Below are 25,000 nucleotides of genomic sequence, written 5' to 3' on the forward strand. Positions count from 1 at the left end.
ACACACACACACACACACACACACACACACACTCCTTGCATTACGCAAAACTGGATGAACGAGTAACCACGTATCTCAATTGTCTCTTCCTGATATGTGGTGATTTCAGTTGCCACAATGACAGCTGCTTGCGAGTTGGCCCTACATAAACCAGCTATTGCATTGCAACTCAGATCTTTGAATGTGTGGTTCTAATTGGATCTGTGAATTTCCCAACCCAGACCTCTGCTCATGGATCTATCCCCTCCTGGGCCTCGTGATGACTAACTTTCCATCTAACGTCTCTGAACACATCTCTGCCCCACTTGGCAACTCTGACCATATTATCGTGAAAGCTCAAATCTCTCCACATGTTGTTTGAAAGCTGTGACAGCACCATCGTTCGGGAAATTGCTCATACCAACTGGTAGAGACTGCAATCTCTCCTTTCAGAAAAGGATTGATGTGCCATCTTCTCTCCATGCAATATTGACTCGAGCTGGGAATACTTTTGCAAAAGCTTACTCTATTTAGCACAACTTTTTTCCAACTCATCTGCAGCTTTCATGTTGATATTTTCTGTGCCAACACACCAAATCCTATGTTAAGGCACTCGCTATTAAGCAACTGACACTCTCATCACTGAAAGCTAATGTGACAGAGGGCAACCTTAAATCTTTTCGCAAATCTCACAAGCGTGTGTATATTTTGAGACCAGAAAGAAAACGTAACTTGCCCCTCTTCAGGATGAATTAATTCTTCAACAGGTCTCCTTCATCAAGATCCTAGCAGCACCTTGTAAAGTCTCTCTCTGTTTTATGCTCTTCCTCATCCCCTGCCTTACCTCAAAAGACTGCAGCAGGCTGTGCTCAAAACAGAGCACAATGTCATAACTTCGGTGTTTTGTTAAAAAGCTCACACATACCCATCCCATCCGTCACTGCACTCCCTCATGCATCCTGCTTTCTGGATCTAAAAACCATTTTATTGCATCTCTTCACTTTTTGTGTGAAGTACAAATATACACACAGACACGAAGCACACACAGCACAAATTAATGAAGTACGTATTTACTTACGTTTATTCATTTTCATGTCGAACCTCATGTATTGTACAACATGACTGCTTTCCTCATGAATGCTGAAGGAATTTTACATTTTCTCATTTCATTTGTCATTAGACATCCGGTCGTGATGTTCAGCACAATACAATGTAAATCTCAGTGAATTGTGTAACTTGCATTGCTTTACCAATTACTCATGAGACAAATTAATCTTTTTCAGACTGAAAATAAGGCCCTGATATGTTGCTTTGCATAGCAAAGTAATCTTACAGTTCAACATTTGTGAGTAAAATAAACACAGGTTCTGTGGTCAGGACTTCGATGGTGTGGTCTTGCCCACAGACATGCCTGTGTACAATGAACAGGTCAGCATGGTGTCATGAGACTGACCTCGCACTCCACAGTAAGACCAACATATAACATATTTCAACAATCACATTTAAATTCAAGAACAAACATATTAAATTATGATTCCACCAACTTCGTAACAATTGTCATTATTTTCACGAGACAAGCCACATTGAACAGTATTTATCGGAGTACCGCACGAGTGACATCTGACACAATGACTCGACCGTAATGGAGTGGCACATTCCATATGCACACGCATCGTGTGTCTGCAAGATGGTCCCGTTGGTCACAGACTGTGCAATTGATCTTGTTGAAAGCAATAAATAACGTTTTACAAGTAGAGCGACACAACATTCTGGATTATAACGTACAAGTGGTTGTGTGATGGTCAAATCATTTCCATGAGCCTCTTAAGCTTCAAGATAAATGATGTGCTTATTGTAATAACCTGCACAGGATGGTTGTGCAAAAAATGTATATTATTGCTTTACATAAATACATCACATACATTTATTTATATCATTGCATTTTAAGGCAGTTAAGTTTGGTTTTAAATGATATACATTTATACGTGCTTCTGACATAACTTGGGAGAACATCGTTATTATTGTTCTATATTGTTGTTGTTTAAATATTCCTTGAAAATAGTGAAGCTGATTATTTTATCTCTGTCCACATGAAATCGGAGATGAGTGATATTTTGTGATATTTCGCTCTAAGATGGGGCTTGTATGAACTTAAACCAAAGAAAGCTCTTACAGAGCTTTAATCACATTTCATGCTCCTGATTTGGTTAATATTTTATACGTTAACCTTAATCTACCTATTAATAGAATATTGCCATACATTACTTCAGCAATCATAGCAAATAGGAACATTTTTTTTTTGTTGTTGTTGAGAGAAAATTAAGTGCAAGTCCTTGGGAAATGACTTTGGAGAAAGATTGGGAAACTTCATCGTGAAAGCAATTAATAATGACCAATCTGTTTTGTTAAATAAATATTTTCACATTTTAAGAGCTATGAACAAAAAATCCCCGACAGTGTCCTTTGTGAACAGTATGTGAGCTATTAATATGCTGAACAAAATGGCACCTTGGCCAAGTTCCAAATTCCTGCCCTAACCTTCGTCGAACATCAGGCCTGGGCAGCCGGTTCGTGAAAGGCTCGGACTCAACTTCCCAGGCCAGCCCAACAAGAACGGAGCAATAATTGTGGCTGTTAAAGAAGAGGAGGAATAGCGATGAACACACCAGGCACTGAGCCACCATTTGGACTTCAAGCAGGCTTTATGTGCCCAGCCCCACATTGCACTATTTTGTAAACCAAGATCCATGTCTGGGACATAATAATTTGATCAATCTGTGAATAAACTTTTCCACTCTCGTGGCAAATCATATTCAAATCATAAAACAGCAAAGTAATGGGGATGATTTGAGAAAGTTTTGCAGGCAGTTTATTAGATGACAATCTTGATGGAAGTTGGTAGTTGAACTTGATGTCCAATCTCACTGGGGTACAGAATCATTTGCTTCCTGATGATCTTCTGTGCTTGATAGTGAGTGAATATCTGAAAATAAAGTATAACATGAACATTTTCAATCTGATGTTTGCATACATAGCCATCTCCTATGAAAATCTTACCGAGCTACATCTTAATGTACTTCATTAATCCACAACCTTGAAAGACTGGCGTAAGGGACCACTTCAATAGCGCTCTGCAAGACCTTTCAACTCGGGTTTCTTGATGACAAAATCCCAACTGAGCATGAAAATGTACGTTATTTTTATTTTAATTTAAAAAAAAATTTGTATACCTTGTCGAGGCTCTTCTGAGAGCTAACACACAACGCATAGCAAGGGGGGCATGAGACAAGTGGGGACAAAACAGTGGAGAACAGAGATATTACGAGATCTGTGGAAGGGAGAGGGATGGGGTGGGAAACACGGGGAATAGAAGATGGACACTACAGGGACTTTCAGGAAAGATAGCGGGGAATTTGAAGGAGGTGGGTTTGGGGTGGATTATCAGGGGTAGAAAAGATCGAGGATTTTGATGGGGGACGATAAGAGATGGTGATGAGCAGCTGTTTTGAAGGACTGGGATGAAGAATGGGATTGAACATGGTGAGGGAGTTTATTTCAAAGGTGGGAAAAAAGAGGAATGAAAGAGTGAAGGTGAGCAGTGATTCGTGATTATGAATGTGATCAGTGATCACAGTGAGCAGTGATCCGCCCTGCGGAAATATGGTGGGGACAAATCGCAGACAGAGGCGAGACCGGAGAGGAGACGGCAGAAGACAGAAAGAACACCGACCTGCCTGCTGTGAGAGAGTGAGAGTTCCAAAGACTCAGCCTCATCGTGGGAGATACCAATGATCCAAAATGCCTTGGTTTCCACAGCGAGAATCCGAGAAAGGTGGGAGGCAGGAGCACGAGCCCAGAGGGGAGAGCAGTACACCATCGGGCTGCGGACGGAAGCTTTGTATTTGGTCAGGAGCTCAGGAGCTCTGGTGGGCTGAGGAAGGACTTTGCACAACGGAGGATTCGCAGTCAGCGACTGGCTTTGGAGGCCAGGTTGGAATGCGGCTTTCCCAGAAAAGATCATGGCAGATAGTGAGACCCAGAATCTTGAAAGAAAGGACTTCTTTCAGAGAATTGTTGAGAAAGTGGATGGGGGATGGGGGGGGGAGGTGGGGCGGATTTTCCAAACATTCCTTTTGGAGAGACATAGTGAGAGTGTGAGATTTGTCCGGATTGAAAGACATGTTCCACGTGTTGGACCAGTTTGTGATTTTACCCAGATCTGCAGTGAGCGAAGAAGCTGCTGCTTGTCGGTCTGAAGGATGACATATCCAGGGTAGAGTGACCTGGTCTGAGTCATAAGAAAACAGATAAATATGATTTTCTAGAGTCAGAGAGATCGTTGATGAAAACCAGAAAAATAACAGGGCCCAGAACGCCACCTTGAGGATCTCCAGCCGAGACAGGAAGAGGAGATGAAAGAACTCCATTTAGGGCCAAAAGTTGACTGTGACAGGAGAGGAAGTCTGCGAGCCATTAGTGGAGATAGTCTTGGATACCAAAGCAGGAGAGTTTGGTGAGCAGGGCAGGGTGCCAGACCGTGTCAAAAGCATGCAATATGTCTCGGGAAATGGCTCTGATTTCATGTCCGGCGTTGAGGACCTCCATCCATTCTTGGAAGAGCAGAAGCAGCATATCCAGGGTAGCGTGACCTGGTCTGAAAGCAAACTGATGATCGGAAATCAAGTCATTGGAGAAGAGGTCAGGAATGGGAGCATGCACCAGAGCAGCGCATTGCTGCATCCACTTTCCGCCGGTACTCCAAGGGCCTCCGTCTGGCCACCTCCCAGGCAGATGCCTGGCCCATCCCCATCTCCTTGAGATACCGATCAATCTACTGAAGCCAGGAGGGAGTGGTCGGCCCATTGGGCTCCACCATTCATGAGACTTCCTCGCTGAGAGAATCTGGTGAGCAGGATCAACGTCAGGAAAACGAGCCACATGTCCATACAGCCGCAGCTGATGCTCACGGACTATGCCGGTACCAAATGTCATTTGAGTCTCTCTCAGCAACCGCTCGTTGGACACAAAATCTGACCAGTGATAGCCAAGGATTCTCCAAAGAGACCTGGTTCCAAAGGAATTAAGTCTCATCTCAGATCCCTGGTCAGAGTCCAAGTCTCACATCCATAGAGCAGACTGGAAACACAAAGGACCTGAAGACTCGGACTTTTGTCTTCCCGCACATATACCGGCAGCGCCACACCCCATGATCCAGTGAATCCATGACTCCCCAGGCCCGACCCAGACGTCTGTTGACCTTTGGCTCACAGCTAGCAGAGATGTGAATATCACTGCCAAGGAAAGTGAATTTCTCCACGACCTCAACATCCTCACGACAAACAGGCACAGACAGGACAGCTGCATCCAAGATGTCATTGAAAGCCTGGATCTTAGTTTTGACCCAGGAAACCTGTAATCCCAGCGGTTCAGACTCCTCATTAAGCACTTCGAGGGCCCCCAAAAGGATATCTAAAGTCTCCGCAAAGATGATTGCATCATCTGCGAAATCAAGGTCAGAGATCTTGTCATTCCCAAACGATGCACCACAGCTTGAACTCTCCGACATACTCCCGAGAATACAGTCCATACAAGTGCTGAAAAATGTGGGGGCTAGTACACTTCCGAACGAACTCCAGTAACAACTGGAAATAAGTCAGAGATGGTATCACCACACCTCACAGCAAATTCAGAAACAGAGTAGAGTTCAGACATCAGATCGATCAGTTTTGGTGGCACCCCACGAAGACCAAGAATCCTCCAGAGAGCATCCCGATTCACTGAATCAAACACTTCACAGATATCAACATTGGCTGCAAGCAGCCCCTGCCGAAACTCTCGTCTGCGTTTGGTGAGGACCCGAAAAGCAAGGATACGGTCAATCGTTGACCTCTTTGGTGTAAAGCCTGACTGCTCTGGATGCTGGTGCTCAAGCAGATGGTGGCGAATCCTATCAAGAATTATCCGAGCAAAGACTTTGCCCGGCAATGAGAACAGCGTCACCCCTCGGTAGTTGTTGCAGTCTTGGTGATCACCCTTCCCTTTCCAGAGAGGGTCAACAAGGCCCCTCTTCCAGTCAGTTGGGATAATGCCTGTGTTCCAGAAAGAGCACAGAACTGCATGCAATGACACGTGGAAAGCATTTTCACCAGCCTTGCGAAGTTCAGCATGGATGCCACAGATCCCTGGAGCTTTAGCACATTTCAACCGGTTCACCGCAGCCCATTTTTCCACAAACGAAGGTGGACCACAGTTGTTTGGAGGGTCAGCAGTAGGGAATGTAACACCCCTGATATCCCACTCGACAGCTGGGGGATCAGCCTGGTACAACCGCTCAAAGTAACCGGCCCAGCGGGCCTTCACTTCAGACTCCTCTGTCAAGAGCCTACCACCCTCCGCTCTCACTGCAGTGCTCCGAGGGATGGGCTTGGATGAACGCAATGCGTGAATTCCCCTGCAAGTAGGACGAGAATCACTTGACCACAGGTGATACTCCACCCCCTCAGATTCCTCGCACATAGGCCTCGTTGTCCACCCTTAGTGCACGTACAGTTTTACGCCTCAGCTCCCTGAACAGCTCAGCTCTGCCATTCAGCCTGGCCCTGCGACTCTGGTCAATGGTATCCAGTGTCCCTTCAGAGACAAAATTCTACTTCGCCCTATGGTGAGTTCCAAGACATCCACAGGCAACATCAAGGACGGTGGTCTTGAAGGCACTCCACAACTCTTCAGGATCTCCCAAAGCACCCAGACCCCCCAAATCTCCACTCAGCCTGTTTGCAAACTCCTCAGCTACCCTCTCATCCTTGAGCTTGCCAACATCCAGCCGAGGCTGGGATGGTGCCATTCTCCTGGATTTAAGGTGCAACTTAAGAGTTGCTCCAACAACCCGTTGGTCCGTATTGAGGAACTGAGCACTCCGGTAGACCCTGTAGTTCTGGATCATCCTCCAGCGACTATCAACGAGCACATGGTCAATTGCCACACCGCCAGCGTTGGAATACCAAGTCCAGCGATGAGCTTGTGGATGCTGAAACCATGAACCAGCCACCCTCAATCCATGACTTATTGCAAAGTCAAGGAACTTAGTGCTCTTCTGGTTCATAGTTCCAGACCCATGAGGACCAACATACGTATCATTCATTCCGTTCATTCTGCCTATCAGTTCCTATCAGTATACCATTCCTATCAGTTCCAGTCGATGCATTGAAATCCCCCAAGACTCAAGCAGTATCTCGCCTGGGGCAGTGATCAACCACAGACTCGAGCTTGGCATAGAATGCGTCCTTCACGGTGAGATCACTCGCCTCAGTCGGAGCACATTCAGAGACCAGGGAAATGTCACCGAAGGAGTGATTAATCCTTCGTCTCATAATACGCTCGTTGACCGGTGTTACCTCAATTATCATTGGAGTCAGATTATTGGACACAATTACAGCAACTCCTTGGGTATGGTAACCATCAGAGCGACCAGACCAATAGTAGGTGTAACCAACCACCATGATCTCACCGCAATCGGGTCTCCGAACCTCAGAGAGTGCTGCAATACTGATCTCCAAATGCTTGAGCTCAGATGATAACAGAGACAGGTGATCATCCTCTCTTTGGGATAGGACATTCCAGCACCCACCTGAAGGGACCGCCTCAGGTTAACCCAAGGAGACTGCCGTCTGGTGGACGACAGCACCACCCCGCCACACTCTCCCACAATCTGACCCGGGAATGTTACCCTGTGGTTTCCCTCCTATCATCAAAGATTGGGGGTCCTGAAGGCTTTGCCCAAATCCCGTCATCCAGTGAGTTGCTCTGCGAAGGGAAGCTGCAGAGAAGGTACTCGCACAGAGTGGGTTTTCAGATTTTTTTTATGCTTCGAGAATGTTTTGTGGAATGAAGGGTTTTACGGTGACTGGAGTACAAATCCTGCCACCAACCTCCTAATAAAAAGTAACCCAACTGCAGGAGGACATCCGCAGACAGTTGGGCACTAGATATGGATGGCCGTTGGCTCACAAGGAGCTCCTCTGCCCTCTGACAGGTTTTGTTTTTAATCCTGCTGGGTGTCCATATTCAAATAAAACACCTCCTCACCAGGAAACCAAGTGGGGGAGACGGTTTAGTCGCCGACAACCCGACCATGGAACAGGTTAGTACAGGTTTACATGGTACTTGTAGCAAATCACAGATCTGATCTGGCCTGAGCTGACAATTTGAAGAGGAAGGATTTAATGTCTGAAGCAAGGATGGATTCCATAACCTTGCTGATGATTGGAAGAAGGCTGATTGGTCTGTAGTTGCAGGGATCTGTTTTTGTACCTTTTTTATGCAGGACAGTAATGTTTGCTGATTTCCAAGCAGATGGCAGATGACCTTGAGCAAATGAGAGGGTGAATAGAACAGAGAGAGGGTGAGCAGGATCAGAGGAGCAGATTTTTAGGACATTTGGGCTGATGCTGTCTGGACTGGTTGCACAATCTGAGTCGAGGTTTGACAGCAAGCTCTCCACCTTGTCAGTAGAAAAGAACACAGAGTCCAGGGATAGTTGTGTGAGACTGGGTAAGGTGGGTACAGAAAGCGATGGGTTTTGGACACAAGATTTCGATGCAAACAGGGAGTTTCGGAATTCAGCCTTTTCATGTGTGGTATCAGCAGTGCGGCTATTCAAGGTAAGAGAGGGGATGGAGGGGGAACATCTACCAGAAACAGATTTGATTCGACGTCACCAGGATTTGGAGGAAGGAGAGAGGTTTGAGAGTTCAGACTTGAGATTAGAAAGATGTTGTTTTCTGGCTCTCGTGAGGGTAGATACACACTTGTTCCAAGATTTGTGGAAGGAACTGAGATTACCCTCAGTTGAGTTTGCTTTCCATGAAGCAAAGGCAAGTTGTTTCGGGTCAACTGCCTCACCACAAGCTTCAGTGAACCATGGGTAGGAGGAAGGGGAGGACAACTGAACACGAGATGGAATAAGTTCGTGCATGAGGGAGAGCAAGTTTCTTTGAAAGAATTCCCAGGATGAGTTGATGTTGGAGAAAGTAGTGATGGGAGACCAGTCGAGAAGTTTGATGGCTGCTTGGAGACCCTGCCAGTCGTCTTGAGTGAAATGCCAGACTCGACGGCGCTGAGGTGGTTCTCTGATAAGTCAGAGAGATGTCCACTTTGACAAGCACGTGGTCAGAAGAACCGATTGGAGCGGAGGAAAAACAACAGATATTTTCAGGGAAATTTGTCAAAATCAGATCCAGAAGAGATGGAGTGCCCTTGGTTGAGATCCGTGTTGGGAAGTTGACCGATTGAGTCAGTTTGACGTTAATATGCTGAACAAGAGTTAACATGGAAACTCCTGTGATATATGGATATGCTGAATATTGTTAATATTTCCATACATATAGCACATAAATGATCAATGCAGCTAACTTGCGCGGACAAAGAGTTGTTTTCACCCCTGTCTGTCTGTGAGCACGATATCTGAAAAGGTTATGGACGGATTCGGACGAAACTTGGTGGACAGATTAGGAGTGTGACAAAGAAGAATTGATTTGATTTTTCTGAAGATCTGGCTGGATATGGATACGAGAATTTTAAGTATTTTAAAGTGATTCTTCAACATTGAGAGATGGGGCCAAAAGCGATACACATATCGCATGATATCTCAAAACGTTGTGGACGAGTTATGACAAAATTAGGTGGACGAGTTCTGCAGGTGACAAGAACAAGCCGATTAGATTTTGGTTCAGGTTCGGATCCAGATCCGGCGTGTCAGTGGAAGACAACATGTAAACTGTTCACCCTGGCAGAGGCACAGTGCCTTCAGAAAGTATTTACACCTCTTGACTTTTTGCAAGGCCCTGTCACACCTTGACGATTTAGCCAGCGTATGCCGACGTATGAAAAATTTGTCTAAAACGCTGGCACACGTCGAATACGTTATGGGTAAGTTTTGTGTACGTTAAGAGCACGCTGACATACGTCGTAGTATGCCAAGCTCGTCGACAAATTTTAACATGCTTGAAATTTTTCGACGTCTGCCAGCGTATGACTCACACGTTCCACATACGCTGGCCATAAGTTGTTGGCAAGTTATGCGATCATTGACACACGTTGACACACGTTACTTGTAAGTTACTCATAAGTCGAAACACGTCGAGGTTATGTTTCGCATAACCAAAACTTATTTCTAACCTATGAGTAACGTTTTGTAGGCACGTTACGCGATCGTTGACATACGTCGACACACGTTACTTGTAAGTTACTCATAAGTCGAAACACGTCGATGTAATGTTTAGCATAAGTGTTCCAGACTTCCTGGTTTTTTTGTTTTTTTTTTTCTTCGGTATGACGGTGATGTTGACACTTCGATTTCTAGTGCGGTTATAATATAATTAAAAGGCTGCCGCTCAACGATTTAAATCATAACCACACTAGAAATCGAAGTGTCAACATCACCGTGATGCCGAAGAAAAAAAAAAACAAACAAACAAACAAAAAAACCAGGGCGTCTGGAACACTGACGCTAAACATTACCTTGACGTGTTTCGACTTATGATTAACTTACAAGTAACGTGTGTCGACGTGTGTCAACGATCGCGTAATGTGCCTACAACTTATGGCTAGCGTATGCGGAACGTGTGTCATACGCTGGTATACGTCGAAAAATTTTCAACATGCTGAAAATTTGTCGACATACTCGGCATACTACGACGTATGCCAGCATGCTTCAGCGTGCTCTTAACGTATACAAAACTTACCCATAACGTATTCAACGTGTGCCAGCGTATTCGGCAAATTTTTCATACGTCGGCATATGCTGGCTAAATCGTCAAGGTGTGACAGCGGCTTGACACTTCGATGTCTAGTGCGGTAATGATTTGAATCGTTGAGCCGCAGCCTTTTAATAGACTATGCCACGTGATCGTCGGCGATACGCTGCCGTGCGCTCTGCATAAGTTAGACTATCGTTGGGCATATGTTGTGAACGCCGACAGCACGCTCAGCATTCATTGATATAAGTTATCGATATGTTATCGAAACGTTCTGTGTACGTTACTAATACGTTATGCATACGTCCATCTCATTATGAATACGTCCAAAACTGGGAAAAAAACATCAATAGTTCAGCGTACGCCAGCGTTTTACATACATTTTGATACCTTGCCATACGCTGGCTAAAACGTCAAGGTGTGACAGGGCCTTCACATGTTGTTGTTACAGCCTAATTTTAAATTGGATTTAATTTTTTTTTTTATCACCGATCCACACAAAATACCCCATATTAACTAAGTGAAAACATGTTTTTAAACATTTTTACAAATGAATTAAAAATGAAAAGCTGAAATGTCTTGTGTCATTAAGTATCCAACCCCCTTTGTTATGACACTCCAAATTGAGCTCAGGTGTATCCAATTTCCTTTAATCATCCCAGAGATGTCTCCACAACTTGATTGGAGTCCACTTTGGCCAATTCGATTAATTGGACATGATTTAGAAAGAAACACCTTTCTATATAAGGTGTCACAGTTGACAGTGCATGTCAGAGCAGAAACTCTACCGTGAAGTCCGAGGAATTGTTCATCGAATTCTGAGATAGAATTGTGAGGAGACAAAGATCTTGGGAAGGGTATAAAACAATTTATGGTGTTGAAAGTTCCCAAGAGCACAGTGAGCTCCATCATTAGGAGATGGAAAGATTATGGAACTAACCAGACTCTTCTTAGAGCTGGCCATCCTACCAAACTGAGCAACCAGGCAAGAAGGACCTTGGTCAGGGAGGTGACCAACAAACCAATGACTATTCTGACAGAACTGGAGTTCCTTGGCTGAGATGGGAGAACCTGCTGGAAGGATAACAATCTCTGCAGCACTTCACAAATCTCGGCTTTACGGGAGAGTGGCCAGGTGGAAGCCACTCCTGAGAAAAAGGCACGTGACAGCACACCTGGAGTTTGCAAAAAGGCAAGAGAAAGACTCTGAGAGCATGAAGCAAAAGATTATGTGGTCTGATGAGATGAAAATGGAACTCTTTGGCCTGAATGCAAAGTGCTATATCTGATGGAAACCGAGCACAGATCATCCATGTAACGCCATCTCTACCATGAAGCATGGGTGTGGGAGCATCATGCTATGGGGATGCTTTTCAGCGGTTGGGACTGGAAGAGTTGTCAGAATATAGGGGAATAATGAATGGAGTCAAATACAGAAAATTCTTGAGAAAAACCTGCTTCAGAGTGCAAAAGACCTTAGACTTCAGTGAAGATTTACGTTCCAACAGGACAATGACCCCAAGCATACAGCCAAAGTGACACTGTAATGGCTTCAGAACAAGAATGGCTGGGCCATTCTTGTTCTTGAGTGGCCCAGCCAAAGCTCAGACTTGAATCCCATTGAGAATCTGTGGAAAGACTTGAAGGTTGCTGCTCACTGACACTCCCCATCCAATTTGACAAAGCTTGAGCAAATCTGCAAGGATGAATGGGGGGAAAATCCCCAAATCCAGATGTGTAAACCTGAAACAGACATACCCAAGATGACTCAAAGCCGTAATCGATACCAAATGCGTTTCCACAAAGTATTGACTTCGGGAGATGAATACTTATTGACGTAAAACATTTCAGCTTTTCATTTTCAATAAGTTTGTAAAATTTCTACAAACACGTTTTCACTTTGTCATTATGGGGTATTTTGTGTGGATCGGTAATAAAAAAAAATTAAATTTTATCCATTTCAAATTCCGGCTGGAACACAACAAAATACGAGGGGTGTGAGTATTTTCTGAAGGCACTGTGTGCACTCAACCGAGTGCCGTTGTAATTCTAATCTGCGATGCTTCATCAAAACATATGACTGGTATTTTTTATGGATTCAGTTAGATTGAAAACATATTGAGCTAGTCATATCATGGGTCAAGGGGTTTGGGTAGTCATGTGATTACAGTCAAAGTGGAATGAGATGGACTGAAATACTATTTTAATGTCATAAAGCAATATGGTTGTTTTTCATTGTGATTATGGGCACATATGATCATTTGCCATCGTAACTTCTAAAAACAATGTGAGTGACGGTGAGGGTGAGCTGAGGAGGTGTGTTTGGTGGTTGGGTAGAGAAGAGCAAGCATGAGGAAGGTAAGGGTTAAAAGAACGGTAAATTTTAAATAAGAAGTTGAAAATATATTTAAGGATAGGTGGAGGAAGGATTTTAGAGTTTTTTTTTCATGCCTCGTCTCGCTCTTGCTTTGATTTTCACACAATGGAAGGCTGGTTCGCATTAAATTGGAATTATCCATGCAATGCTAAACAAAATAGCAATTGACATTTGTTTAATCCTTCTGAGAAATTTATGCTTTGAAGCAAATGCAATGCACCAGGCCATCTTGGAGTCACACGTAACTTGTCGATGCAACATTTTGCTAAGTCATGCCCACCACCTGAAAATAGTTGCCACCAATGGTTCCAAGAAGGACGGGTTGTCCAAAAGCAGATATACTTTCATTGAGCTTTTCCCAGTCACAAACGATGGATGCAGGGTGGTGAAGGTTAGCTCCGTATACAAAAAAAAGTTATGTTCGGCTGCTTAGAAGTTCACTGAGCTTTCAGTTCGACAGATTGATCTGGCTGATCTTCAAACGAGACACTTCAATATTCCAATTTTCAGCTTTTGGAATGGAATAAAGGTTCCGGAGATCCTATCAGGATAGTTGTAATTCAGAGGAATACTGGACTTAGTCAAGTCTATTGTCACTCTGCATCGGCGGACAAATCAAACACTGTTATAGGTTTTATCATCCGAAGGATGAAAAGGTGTAACAAGTGCCATAGGAAGCAAAGTGAATCTGATGTTTTGGAAGTTAACCTTTCCTCAGAACAAAAGTCAACGTTAGATGAAACAAATTTGTTGTAATTTAGATGGCACAAGTCCCGAACGTGTTGTTTCATCAGTCTTATTGTCCCAAGCAGGGTCCCGGCACGGTACTAAACATTTAAATGACTTCCACATTCTCATCCAAAATGACATCCAAAAGATTTAAATGCTTCAGCTCATTGATCCAAAAGACTTTCTGTGATTCGATCACAAGGAACGGCCGAACAATTCAAAACCAGCCGACTCATTTGCATCACCGCATCAGGAGGTAAATCCTTCAAAAACAACCTCTTGTTCAATCTATATACATATGATTGTACAATGACAAGTTTAATTTATCAAGGCAAAAAACACTGATGTGAAGATATGCCAAAATGACACACCTTTGGAATTCTGATCTGCCAGTTGGGAAACGTCCGGTGCTGGTGATTCTTCATTACTCGGCTGATCTGTACCCTCTGCACATGTTGATGGTTTCTCTTTTGTACCTGTGAAATATATCAGAAATATTTGTGAAGTTGCTGGGTCGGTAAAGGTTAAAAAAGAACAAAAATCTCAACACTAGTATGATTGAGGTACAATTTGGAACAATGGATGAAATCAACACTACGTTGGTTAAGGTATCCTAACCGCCATGGGAAGTAAGGATGAGCTCGTGTTTCAGACGATGAGCCTTTGTCAGAGTAAACTTGAAACTTGGTGGGCAGTTTACTTGGTGGGTGGGTGGGTATGTAACAAGGAAGAATTGATTCGACTTTGGTGAGGATCCAAATCTGGATCCGGATATGAGAATTTTAAAAGTGATTCTTCACCATTGAGTGACGGGGCTAAAACGATATCTAGCACGATATTTCAAAAAGTTATGGACGGATTTTGACAAAACGTGGTGGATGAGTTGGTTAGGTGACAAGAACAAGCAAGCCGATTAAATGTTAGTTCAGGTCCAAATCCAGATCCAGCCGATCAGTGGGATACAAAACGTAAACGAATCAGCCTGGCAGAGGTATGCTCCCGACTGAGTGCCCTTCTCGTTTTCACCTGCATTAAAAGCCAGAAATGTTATTGTGGATGATTACTCCCAACTGAATTAGTAGTTAAGCTCAAAAAGGAACCCTTAAAGACAAATTCCTTCAAAATTGTTTCATTAAATAAAATACTCTGTTTTTTAAAGAAAGAGGGCTGAGGCTGTGGTGAGGGTGAGAGTGAGCACAGGAAATGGTGAGTGCAGGGTGGATGTAGGTGAGACTGAGGTCAGGGAGATTGTATAGGTAGGGGATGAACCAGTAAATATGCAGATTCTGCATTCTTCACAAAGGATCGTAGACAAGAGTTTTTTTTGAATACATAGTCGAGGCTCGTGGAAGAGCTGAGACACTGAATGGATCAAAATGTAAGAGGACAAAAACAGGACGTAAACAAGGATGCAAAACAGGACGCAAAAGGAGCAGTAGAGAGAGCTGGGGGAAACACCAACAGCAGAGTTTAAGGCCACGATAGAGGGAGACTTGGACAATTAATGGGTGTGGGGTTGAATAGAGGCATGAAAGGATTCGTGGGATGGACAAGATAGAAAGAGAAGGAAACTCTCAGGAGAGAGAACTGTAAATTTGGAAGGATGAATTGTGGGCGGTGGGGGAGGGGGTTAACAGGTGGAGAAAAGATCATGGGTTTGGATTGGGGATGATTTGAGAGAGTGGTAAACAGCTGTTTTGAAGACCTGGAGGGAAGATTGAGATTGAAGAGAATGTGGAAGTTGGCTCCACAGGTTGGAAAAAAATAGAGAAACAAATGAGTGCAGGTGAGCAGTGATCCTGGATTTAGGTCGTTTCACCAGAAGGGGGTTGATGGTGGACCGTGTTATCCCTGCAGAAACCTGGGTGGGGGGGGGGGGACAAAGTAAGGAAAGAGCAGAGGGTGGAAGAGCAGAAAGGAGGTGGTGGAAGACAGAGAGACCACCAACCTGTCTGTGATGGCGAAGTTATAGACCCATAGACTCAGCTTCATTGTGAGAGATTCCAATACTCTTGAAGACCTTGTTTTCCCCGGCGTAAAGCTGAACAAGATATGAGGCAGGGGAGCAAGCCCGGAGGGGAGAGCAGGACTCCATCAAGCTGCGGATGAAGGCTTTGTACGTGGATAGGAGTTCAGGTGTGCCAAAGAAGGATTTTGTGTGACAGAAGATGCTCAGTCAGTAGCCAGCTTTAGAGGCCAACTCTGAAATGTGGTTTGCCAAAGAAAGATCATGGCTGAGAGTAAGACCCAGGATTTTGAATGACTGAACTTCCTCAAGAGGACTGTTAAGAAAGAAGATAGGAGGGTTTGCTAGATGGTCATTTCGCAAAGAAAGAGAGAGTGAGTGTGAGATTTGTCAGGATTAAAAGACATATTCCAAGCGTTTGACCAACTTGTGATTTTATCAAGGTCTGAAGAGAGAGACGAGGCTGCATCCTGTCTATCTGAAGGATGAGGGAGATCACGGCAGAAGGTAGAGTTATCAGGAAATAGATCAAGAGGATTTTCTGGAGAGTCAGAGATAATTGATAAAGATCAGGAAAAGAACTGGGCCACAAACAATGTCTTGGGGCACACCAGCCTTGACAGGGAGAGGAGATTGAAGGATTCTGCTGAGAGCCACACGTTGGCTCCGAGAGTAGAGGAAGTCAGTAAGTCATGTGTGGAGTTGGCCTGGGATGCCATGTGACAAGTCATGTGACAAAGACTAATTGATTAAATTTTGTTGAAGATCAAGACACTATAATTTTTTAAGTGATTCTTCACCATTGAAAGATCAGACCAAAAACGATAAGTAGAATGATATCTCAAAAAGTTATGGATGGATTCAGACGAAACTTGGTGGACAGGTTGGGAGTGTGACAAGGTAGAATTGCTTATATTTTGGTGAAGATGCGGATTCACGTCTGAGAATTTTAAAATTATGTAATGCAGTGATGTTGTCATTCGGCCTTCTCATGAGCGGAGTCGGCTGTGGTGCCACTTCAAGAGAGGGAAGAGATGGAAGGGCATCTTACTCCAGATACGGACTTCACAAGGCACCACCAGGTATTAAAGGAGGGGGAGAAGTTTTAAAGTTCATTGTTGAGGTTGGTCAGATGTTGTTATCTGGCTCTCCTGAGAGTAGACACACACTTGTATAATAGTTTCTGAGTCACTACCTCACCACAGTATTCAGTGTAACATGGGTGGGAGGAAGGGTAGGATAATTGAAGACGACATGAGATGAATCACCCATCGCTCACAAGGAAATAGCCTCCATCTGTGCCCAAGCTACTTTTATTTCCTTGTAAATGTTTTCGTCAATTTTGAACGACTTCATGTTATTCAATTTTGGGCCATATATGACGACAATTAATTCATCAATACTTTTTACAAGCCGAAACCCCGTCACAGACGGATTCCGTTCATTCAACCACCCTCACCAGCTCACCCACACTCGAGGGACATAGACTGGACAGGGCGTGATTTCCTCAGCCTACTCCTCCCCCGCCCCGCCCCCATCTCTTCACTCCCCGCCCCCCCCCGGTCTCTTGATTCCCCGCCCCACTTGCCCCGGGCCCCCACCCCGTCACACTCAACCCCGCCTAATTCACCCCAGCCCCCGCCCACTCATCCCCCACACCATTTCCCCCCCATCTCCCGCTTTCAATTTGCTTACCCCCGCCCAAAAATTTGCTTACCTTGCCCCCCGCCTCTTCACTCCTCGCCCCCGTCTCAACGAAAAGTGTTTATTCTACTTCAGAGTTGAAAGTTGACTATTGCCACTATGTGCGATGCACTCTTACAGGTACGAAGTTTCTTTCAGTCCAGGTCACAGTACCGAGAAAAACGTGACGCGACCGCAAGGAGGAGCACAAAATTGGTCCTTCAGTATTAATATATAGATTCTTATATGTTTGTAATCTCTCTCTCAATGTGTTTTTGATTAAAAAAAATTCCATTGTAGCTGTTTACAATTTCTCGTAATTTAACAACGTAAAGTGTCACGTTTGTATTACTAAGTGGGTCGATTTGAGTACGTCATGGTTTATATTTTAGCTATTTGCCGAGGTCGATTTTCATACCTTCTTCTTCCTCTTTGTGATTATTGGAGTTTCCTGAATCGTGCAAGCTCTTTTTGATGCAGGACTTGTCTTGCACATCCTTTTCCTCAATTTGTTCCTTTTCCTTGGAAGCCTTTTCTTCATTTTCTTCCTTCTCACGAGCTTCTGCTTCTCTTCTACTTTTCTCTTCTGCTTCTATAAAAAAATATTGCAAGGAAATTTTAAAATACAAACCTCGTACAGGGATACCGCGACTTACATTGCCTCCATTTATGTTGATTCAAAGTTGAGTCATCAATCAATATGTACCCAGGCTTTGAATAAAGTCTCTTTACATAAAATTTATGTCGATCAAGCCACTGGCTTTGGCTTCTTCCGTCGCCAATTTTCCTGAACCGTCCAGTCTCACGCAGAGACATTGAGATTGTTAACGTTATGAAGCTCATGTGCACACACACACACGCAGCACACATGGTTTGCCGTTTCAAGACGTGTCAGCATTGAAGTGCGACGGAGGTTTTGTCCAGTGCTACGTCGCACTTCAATGCTGACATGGCAAACTGTGCTACTGTGTGCGGGCAAGCAGCCTTCGTACAGTGTTGCCATATCTGAAATGTGGTAATATCATGTTAGAAGATCAAAATTATTGTATATTCAGTAAAATTATCGTACATTGTCAAATCTTTGCATAATGATCATAACGTTTTTTTTTTCACCAATTTTATTTAACCTCCGTCACACTTAAATGATGGCATGTCGATAATAAACTGTACGTGGCTGTGCTGTGCTGTGCCACGACTGTGTGTGTGCTGGAAAGGACAAGCTTCATGGACGGAAGAATGTTCCTGCATTCTGTGCACCGTGCCCTTGTCAGGGTGTACCTGTACCTGTAGTCCTGCATGTAATATTCCAATACAGAATGTAAATTTAGATGGATTAGACGACATGGCCACTGTTCATATTCAAATTCTTTATTATTGTCCACGTAAATCATGGAAATTGTTCTTCCATTGACAATTCAATTCAATTCAAATTCAATTGACTGGGCGGCTCAGGAAAATTGGCGACGGAAAAGCTTAGGCATAGGACTTGAAAGACGTGACTTTGATGTAAAGTGTACTGCACTATATTCCGCCGTTGCACTGTTCTGACGTACTGCACTTTAAAAATCTTTGCATACAGTTGTGTGATTCATATCGTTAAATATTGTCACAGATTTTATTCATCATGGGAGCCTGGTGTTGGCGCAGTGGTTAGGGCAGCGGCTTGGGATCCAAAAGGTCCTGAGTTCAAGCCCCGTTGAGCCACTGAATTAATACACCAGGGGGTTGACTCAGCCTGTCATCCTTCTGAGGTCGGCGAAATGAGTACCAGTATTCTGGGCCGGTGTATACCCCGGTTAAAATAGGTGTACCATATCCCTGTGTCGTAAGAGGCGACCAGGGTTGCGTCAGGAAGGGCATCCGGCATAAAACATGTACCAAATCACTATGTGGATCATATGGATGATCCGCTGTGGCGACCTCTAACGGGAGCAGCCGAAAGAAGAAGAAGGTCAGGTCAGGTATGGGAGCATGTGCCAGAACAGCACGTCGCTGCGTCCACTTTCCGCCGGTACTCCAGGGGCCTCCGTCTGGCCATCCCCCAGGCAAATGCCAGGCCCATCCCCATCTCCTTGAGATGATGGTCAACCTGTTGCAACCATGAGGCACGTGGTCGACCCACTGGCCTCCTCCACTCATGAGACTCCCTCACTGAGAGAATCTGGTGAGCAGGATCAGAGTCAGGAAAACGAGCCACATGTCCATACAGCCGCAACTGACGCTCACGGACTATGCAGGTAACAAATCTCATCCGAGTCTCTCTCAGCAACCGCTCGTTGGACACAAAATCCGACCAGCGATAGCCAAGGATTCTCCGAAGAGACCTGGTACCAAAGGAATTAAGTCTCCGTCTCAGATCCTTGGTCAGAGTCCAAGTCTCGCACCCATAGAGCAAGACTGGAAGTACCAAGGACCTGAAGACTCGGACTTTCGTCCTCCCGCACAGGTACCGGCAGCGCCACACCCCATGATCCAGTGAATCCATGACTCCCCAGGCCCGACCCAGACGTCTATTGACCTCTGACTCGCAGCCAGCAGAGACATGAATATCACTGCCAAGGTAAGTGAATCTCTCCACAACCTCAACATCCTCACCACAAACAGACACAGACAGGACAGCAGCATCCAAGATGTCACCGAAAGCCTGGATCTTAGTTTTGACCCAAGAAACCCGTAATCCCAACGGCTCCGACTCCTCATTCAGCACCTCGAGGGCCCCCAAGAGGATGTCTAAAGTCTCCGCAAAGATGACTACATCATCTGCAAAGTCAAGGTCCGAGATCTTGACATTCCCAAATGACGCACCGCAACTTGATCTCTCCGACATCCTCCCTAGAATCCAGTCCATACAAGTGCTGAAAAGTGTGGGGGCAAGTACACATCCCTGACGAACTCCAGTAACAACTGGAAATAAGTCAGAGATGGCACCACCACACTTCACAGCACTCTCAGTACCAGAGTAGAGTTCAGACATCAGATCGATCAGTTTTGGTGGCACCCCACGAAGACCAAGAATCCTCCAGAGGACATCCCGATTCACTGAATCGAACGCTTTACAGAGATCAACATAGGCTGCAAGCAGCCCCTGCCGAAACTCTCGTCTGCGTTCGGTGAGGACACGAAGTGCAAGGATACGGTCAATCATTGACCTCTTTGGTGTAAAGCCTGACTGCTCTGGACACTGGTGCTCAAGCAGATGGTGGCGAACCCTATCGAGAATTATCCGAGCAAAGACTTTGCCCGGCACTGAGAGCAGCGTCACCCCTCGGTAGTTGTTGCAGTCTTGGCGATCACCCTTCCCTTTCCAGAGAGGGACAACAAGGCCCCTCTTCCAGTCAGTTGGGATGATGCCTGTGTTCCAGGCAGAGCACAAAACTGCATGCAACGACACGAGTGCAGCATTTCCACCAGCCTTGAGAAGTTCGGCATGGATGCCACAGATCCCTGGAGCTTTGCCCCGTTTCAACTGGTTCACCGCAGCCCGTGTTTCCACAAGCGTAGGTGGACCACAGTTGATTCGAGGGTCAGCAACAGGGATTGTAACACCCTTGACATCCAACTCGACAGTTGGGGGATCAGCCTGGTACAACCGCTCAAAGTAACCGGCCCAGCGGGCCTTCACTTCAGACTCCTGGGTCAAGACCCTACCACTCTCTGCTCGAACTGTAGTGCTCCGAGGGATGGGCTTGGATGAACGTAATGCGCGAATTCCCCTGTAAGCGGGACGAGAATCACCTGTCCACAGGTGATGCTCTACCCCCTCACAGATTCCTCGCACATAGGCCTCCTTGTCCACCCTCAGTGCACGTACAGTTTTACGCCTCAGCTCCCTGAACAGCTCAGCTCTGCCATTCAGCCTGGCCCTGCGACTCTGGTCAATGGTATCCAGTGTCCCTTGAGAGACAAAATTCTTCTTTGCCCTGCGGTGAGCTCCAAGGCATCCACCGGCAACATCAAGGACGGTGGTCTTGAAGGCGCTCCACAACTCTTCAGGACCCCCCAAAGCACCCAGACCCCCCAAGTGTCCACTCAGCCTGTTCGCAAACTCCTCAGCTACTCTCTCATCCCTGAGCTTGGCAACATCCAGCCTCGGCTGGGATGGTACCATTCTCCAGGATTTAAGGTGCAGCTTTAGAGTTGCTAAAACAAGCCTGTGGTCAGTATTGAGGAACTGAGCACTCCGGTAGACCCTGCAGTTCTGGATCATCCTCCAACGACCGTCAATGAGGACATGGTCAATCTCCTTTGCCACACCGCCAGCGTTGGAATACCAAGTCCAGCGATGAGCTTGTGGGCGCTGAAACCATGAACCAGCCACCCTAAGTCCATGACTTCTTGCAAAGTCAAGGAACTTAGTGCTATTGTGGTTCATAGTTCCTGACCCATGGGGACCAACACACACCTCATAACCGTCCCTATCAGTTCCAGTCGATGCATTGAAATCCCCCAAGACTAGAAGTGTATCTCGTCTGGGGCACTGATCAACCACAGACTCGAGTGTGGCGTAGAATGCATCCTTCACCGTGAGATCACTCGCCTCAGTCGGAGCATAAACAGAGACCAGGGAAATGACACCTAAGGAGTGACGAATCCTTAATCTCATAATACGCTCGTTGACCGGTGTTACCTCAATTATCATTGGGGTCAGCTTCTTGGACACAGCTACAGCAACTCCTTGGGTATGGTAACCATCAGAGCGACCAGACCAATAGTAGGTGTAACCACCCACCATTATCTCGCCGCAGTCCAGTCTCCGAACCTCAGAGAGAGCTGCAATCCCGATGTCCAAACGCTTGAGCTCAGATGATAACAGAGACAGGTGATCATCCTCTCTTAGGGATAGGACATTCCAGGCACCCACCCGAAAGGACCGCCTCAGGTTAACCCAAGGAGACCGCCGTCTGGTGGACGACACCTCAGCACCACTCCGACACACTCTCCCGCAATCTGACCCAGGGATGTTACCCCGTGGTTTCCCTCCTATCAAAGATTGGGGGTCCCGAAGGCTTTGCCCCAATCCCGTCATCCGGTGAGCTGCCCTGCGAAGGGAAGCTGCACAGGAGGTACTCCCACGGAGTGGGTTTTCAGATTTTTTTGCGTTTTTGCGTTTTGCGGAATGAAGGGTTTTACGGTGGCCGGAGTGCAAATCCTGCCACCAACCTCCTAATAAGAAGTGACCCAACTGCAGGAGGACGTCCGCAGACACAGTTGCGCACTAGATATGGATGCCGTTGGCTCACAAGGAGCTCCTCCGCCCTTTGACAGGTTTTGTTTTTAATCCTGCTGGGTGTCCATATCCAAACACCCTCCTCACCAGAAAACCTGGTGGGGGAGACGGTTTAGTCGCCGACAACCCGACCATGGAACAGGTTAGTACAGGTTTACATGGTACCTGTAGCAGGTCACAGATCGAACCTGACCTGACTCCAAGAAGAAGAAGAAGAAGAAGAAGATTTTATTCATCATGGGTTTGAAACATGGTTGTGGTGAAAAGATTGAGCCTGTGGCTAATGATGTATGTAACAGTATAAATCTCGAGGTGAAATTGGATGTTATACAGAGAATGGTGAATGGTGATCATGCTGTCGATGTTAGTCGGGATTTAGGTTTGCTTCCAACAACCGTACGTACAATTTGTAAAACTGCAGAACAAATTCGTGAAAGTGTTTGAACGTACTACACCATTAACATTGAAGTTGATTATGAAGCAAAGCAGCTCTTACATGGAAGAGATGGAACGTATGCTGGCCATGTGGATGTTGAGAATGACGTGTGATGAAGTTCCTCCTGCTTCCATCCTCCTCCATCTGATCATAACTCTAACTCTGTCTGTCTGTCTGTCTCTCATGTGCATACATATGTGTCTGCATTTTAAAAATTCATTTTCTCAGCAACTGTTAGCCTGATTGAAACAAAATTTTCCAAATAGATGCGCCTCCTCCTGTAGAATGTTTTAGTCATAATTACGACGCCATAGGTCACGTGGTGCAGGCACCATCTTGGAAAAACCGAAAAACTTTGCACCTCTAAATCTCCGAAACCACTCCATAGAAAATTTTTTACACATGGCTCATTGTCAATAAGATGTGTTCATGATGATTCCATTGCTGTCTACGTGATGATGTCATAATTCGACAAGTGCAACGCTTGATCTGGTCAGTATGGAAAAAAAATTCTCTGCAATTGTTGAAACCGCTAACCGATCAATGCAAAACTTTAACTAATTGATCAACAACCCATGGGAAATGTAGTTTGATAAAAGTGACATCATCGGTCGCTGGTCTGGCACCATATCGGATCAAAGAAAAAAAGCATTAAAAAAAACAAGAGTTCACCAAGTCCTCTCAAGACTGCGCAGGGTAAGTATTCGATGAATACCATCGAGTTTACAGTTTTACTGTTCTGTCCAGGGTGGTCCACAATGTCTTGTATTTATTTATATACATGTTACCATTTCAGGCCAACATACCAACTTGAATTATTTATTTATTTATTTATTTATTATAGATACATGACTATCATCACAACATAAATATTTATTTAATTAGTTAAGTGTAAAATGTACACATTCCAATTTCTCAAGTTAGGTTGGGGTCTGTGCTCTTGATGAGGACTTGTATTCTTGTTGATATGAAAACACAGGTTTCGGGACAATCGTGATAATTCACAGTGTGAAGATCTTGGGAAAAGCCACGAAATTGATTTTTAATTTTATCAATTTTATCAATTAGTTATATTTTACATAAGAATTAAATGGTTACTTCCAAAGTTATATTTTACATCAGATCGTGTGCACATGAAAATTGAATACCAACATAATGTGGATCCAAAAATCGTAGTTATTTGAGGGTAGAACTCACCCTTAGTTGCTTGGATCTTCCATTTCTCCCTGTTCTGTTGGATGACCTCCCACCAGGTGGCCTTGAATCTTTTGACATCAATGGAGATTATTGGACGGCTGGAGGACGGTGTTCCATCAGATGCCGTGCTCTGTATGCTGGCCCTCCGGCCCTCCCCCTTCACCATGCTGCTCAGGCTGTTCAATCGCCCCGCCAACAACAAGCATGGTCTCACTCCGTCCACACACACGAGTCGGGCATACACGGGGAAGTCCTTTGACATGAGCCTAGTAACTTGTGCCTTCTGCTGCTGTGCTCACTCTTATGTTTTCTGTACCCCATACTGACATTCGGCTTCATAGCATGGCATGTTAATCTTTATCTTTTTACTTTTGTGGGTTTTGAAAAATAAGTGTTTATATATTTGCCTCTTTTTTTCATAAAAACGATGCACAGAAGCTTTTTAAGCATGGTAAAAGATTGCGTGGTAAATTCTTTTCCATTTTGCATATGAACAGCAGAATGATTCTTGGCCAGCCAGATTCATCTTGGTATTTGGAAAGCTAAATGATAAGTGATGTAGACACCCAAAATTCCACAAAACAAAGAAAGCTGAAGGATATTGGAATATGAAATAAACAAAACAAATTTGAGACTCGTTCCCAGGATTTAA

General features: G+C 45.0%; 2 protein-coding genes across 8 annotated transcripts in view; one reads left to right on the forward strand and one right to left on the reverse strand.

Annotated features, from left to right (window-relative positions):
• LOC147029285 (uncharacterized) overlaps window positions 1-24,980 on the forward strand; it is a 139,498-nt gene extending 114,518 nt beyond the window's left edge. For 2 of the 3 annotated variants that reach the window (XR_015055852.1, XM_085872230.1), the window contains one exon: window positions 24,405-24,980. The gene's annotated coding sequence lies outside the window, so the exon portion shown is untranslated. Of the gene's footprint in view, window positions 1-221; window positions 973-24,404 lie in introns of those variants that run through there. The other variant, XM_085872231.1, reaches the window with a different exon arrangement.
• The window catches only part of LOC147029286 (dual specificity calcium/calmodulin-dependent 3',5'-cyclic nucleotide phosphodiesterase 1A-like), a 413,056-nt gene continuing 389,093 nt past the window's right edge, over window positions 1,038-25,000 (reverse strand). For 4 of the 5 annotated variants that reach the window (XM_085872225.1, XM_085872224.1, XM_085872226.1 and 1 more), the window contains 4 exons: window positions 24,349-24,524; window positions 17,907-18,080; window positions 14,211-14,315; window positions 1,038-2,962 (listed from right to left, as the gene is read on the reverse strand). In XM_085872225.1, coding sequence (XP_085728351.1) covers window positions 2,901-2,962; window positions 14,211-14,315; window positions 17,907-18,080; window positions 24,349-24,524 — 517 coding nt within the window. In that variant the 3' untranslated portion in view covers window positions 1,038-2,900. Of the gene's footprint in view, window positions 2,963-14,210; window positions 14,316-17,906; window positions 18,081-24,348; window positions 24,525-25,000 lie in introns of those variants that run through there. The other variant, XM_085872228.1, reaches the window with a different exon arrangement.

Source organism: Eptatretus burgeri, chromosome 3, assembly GCF_056783735.1.
Source record: "Eptatretus burgeri isolate ZD-2024b chromosome 3, Ebu_testis_v1, whole genome shotgun sequence".
NCBI classification, from domain to species: domain Eukaryota; kingdom Metazoa; phylum Chordata; class Myxini; order Myxiniformes; family Myxinidae; genus Eptatretus; species Eptatretus burgeri.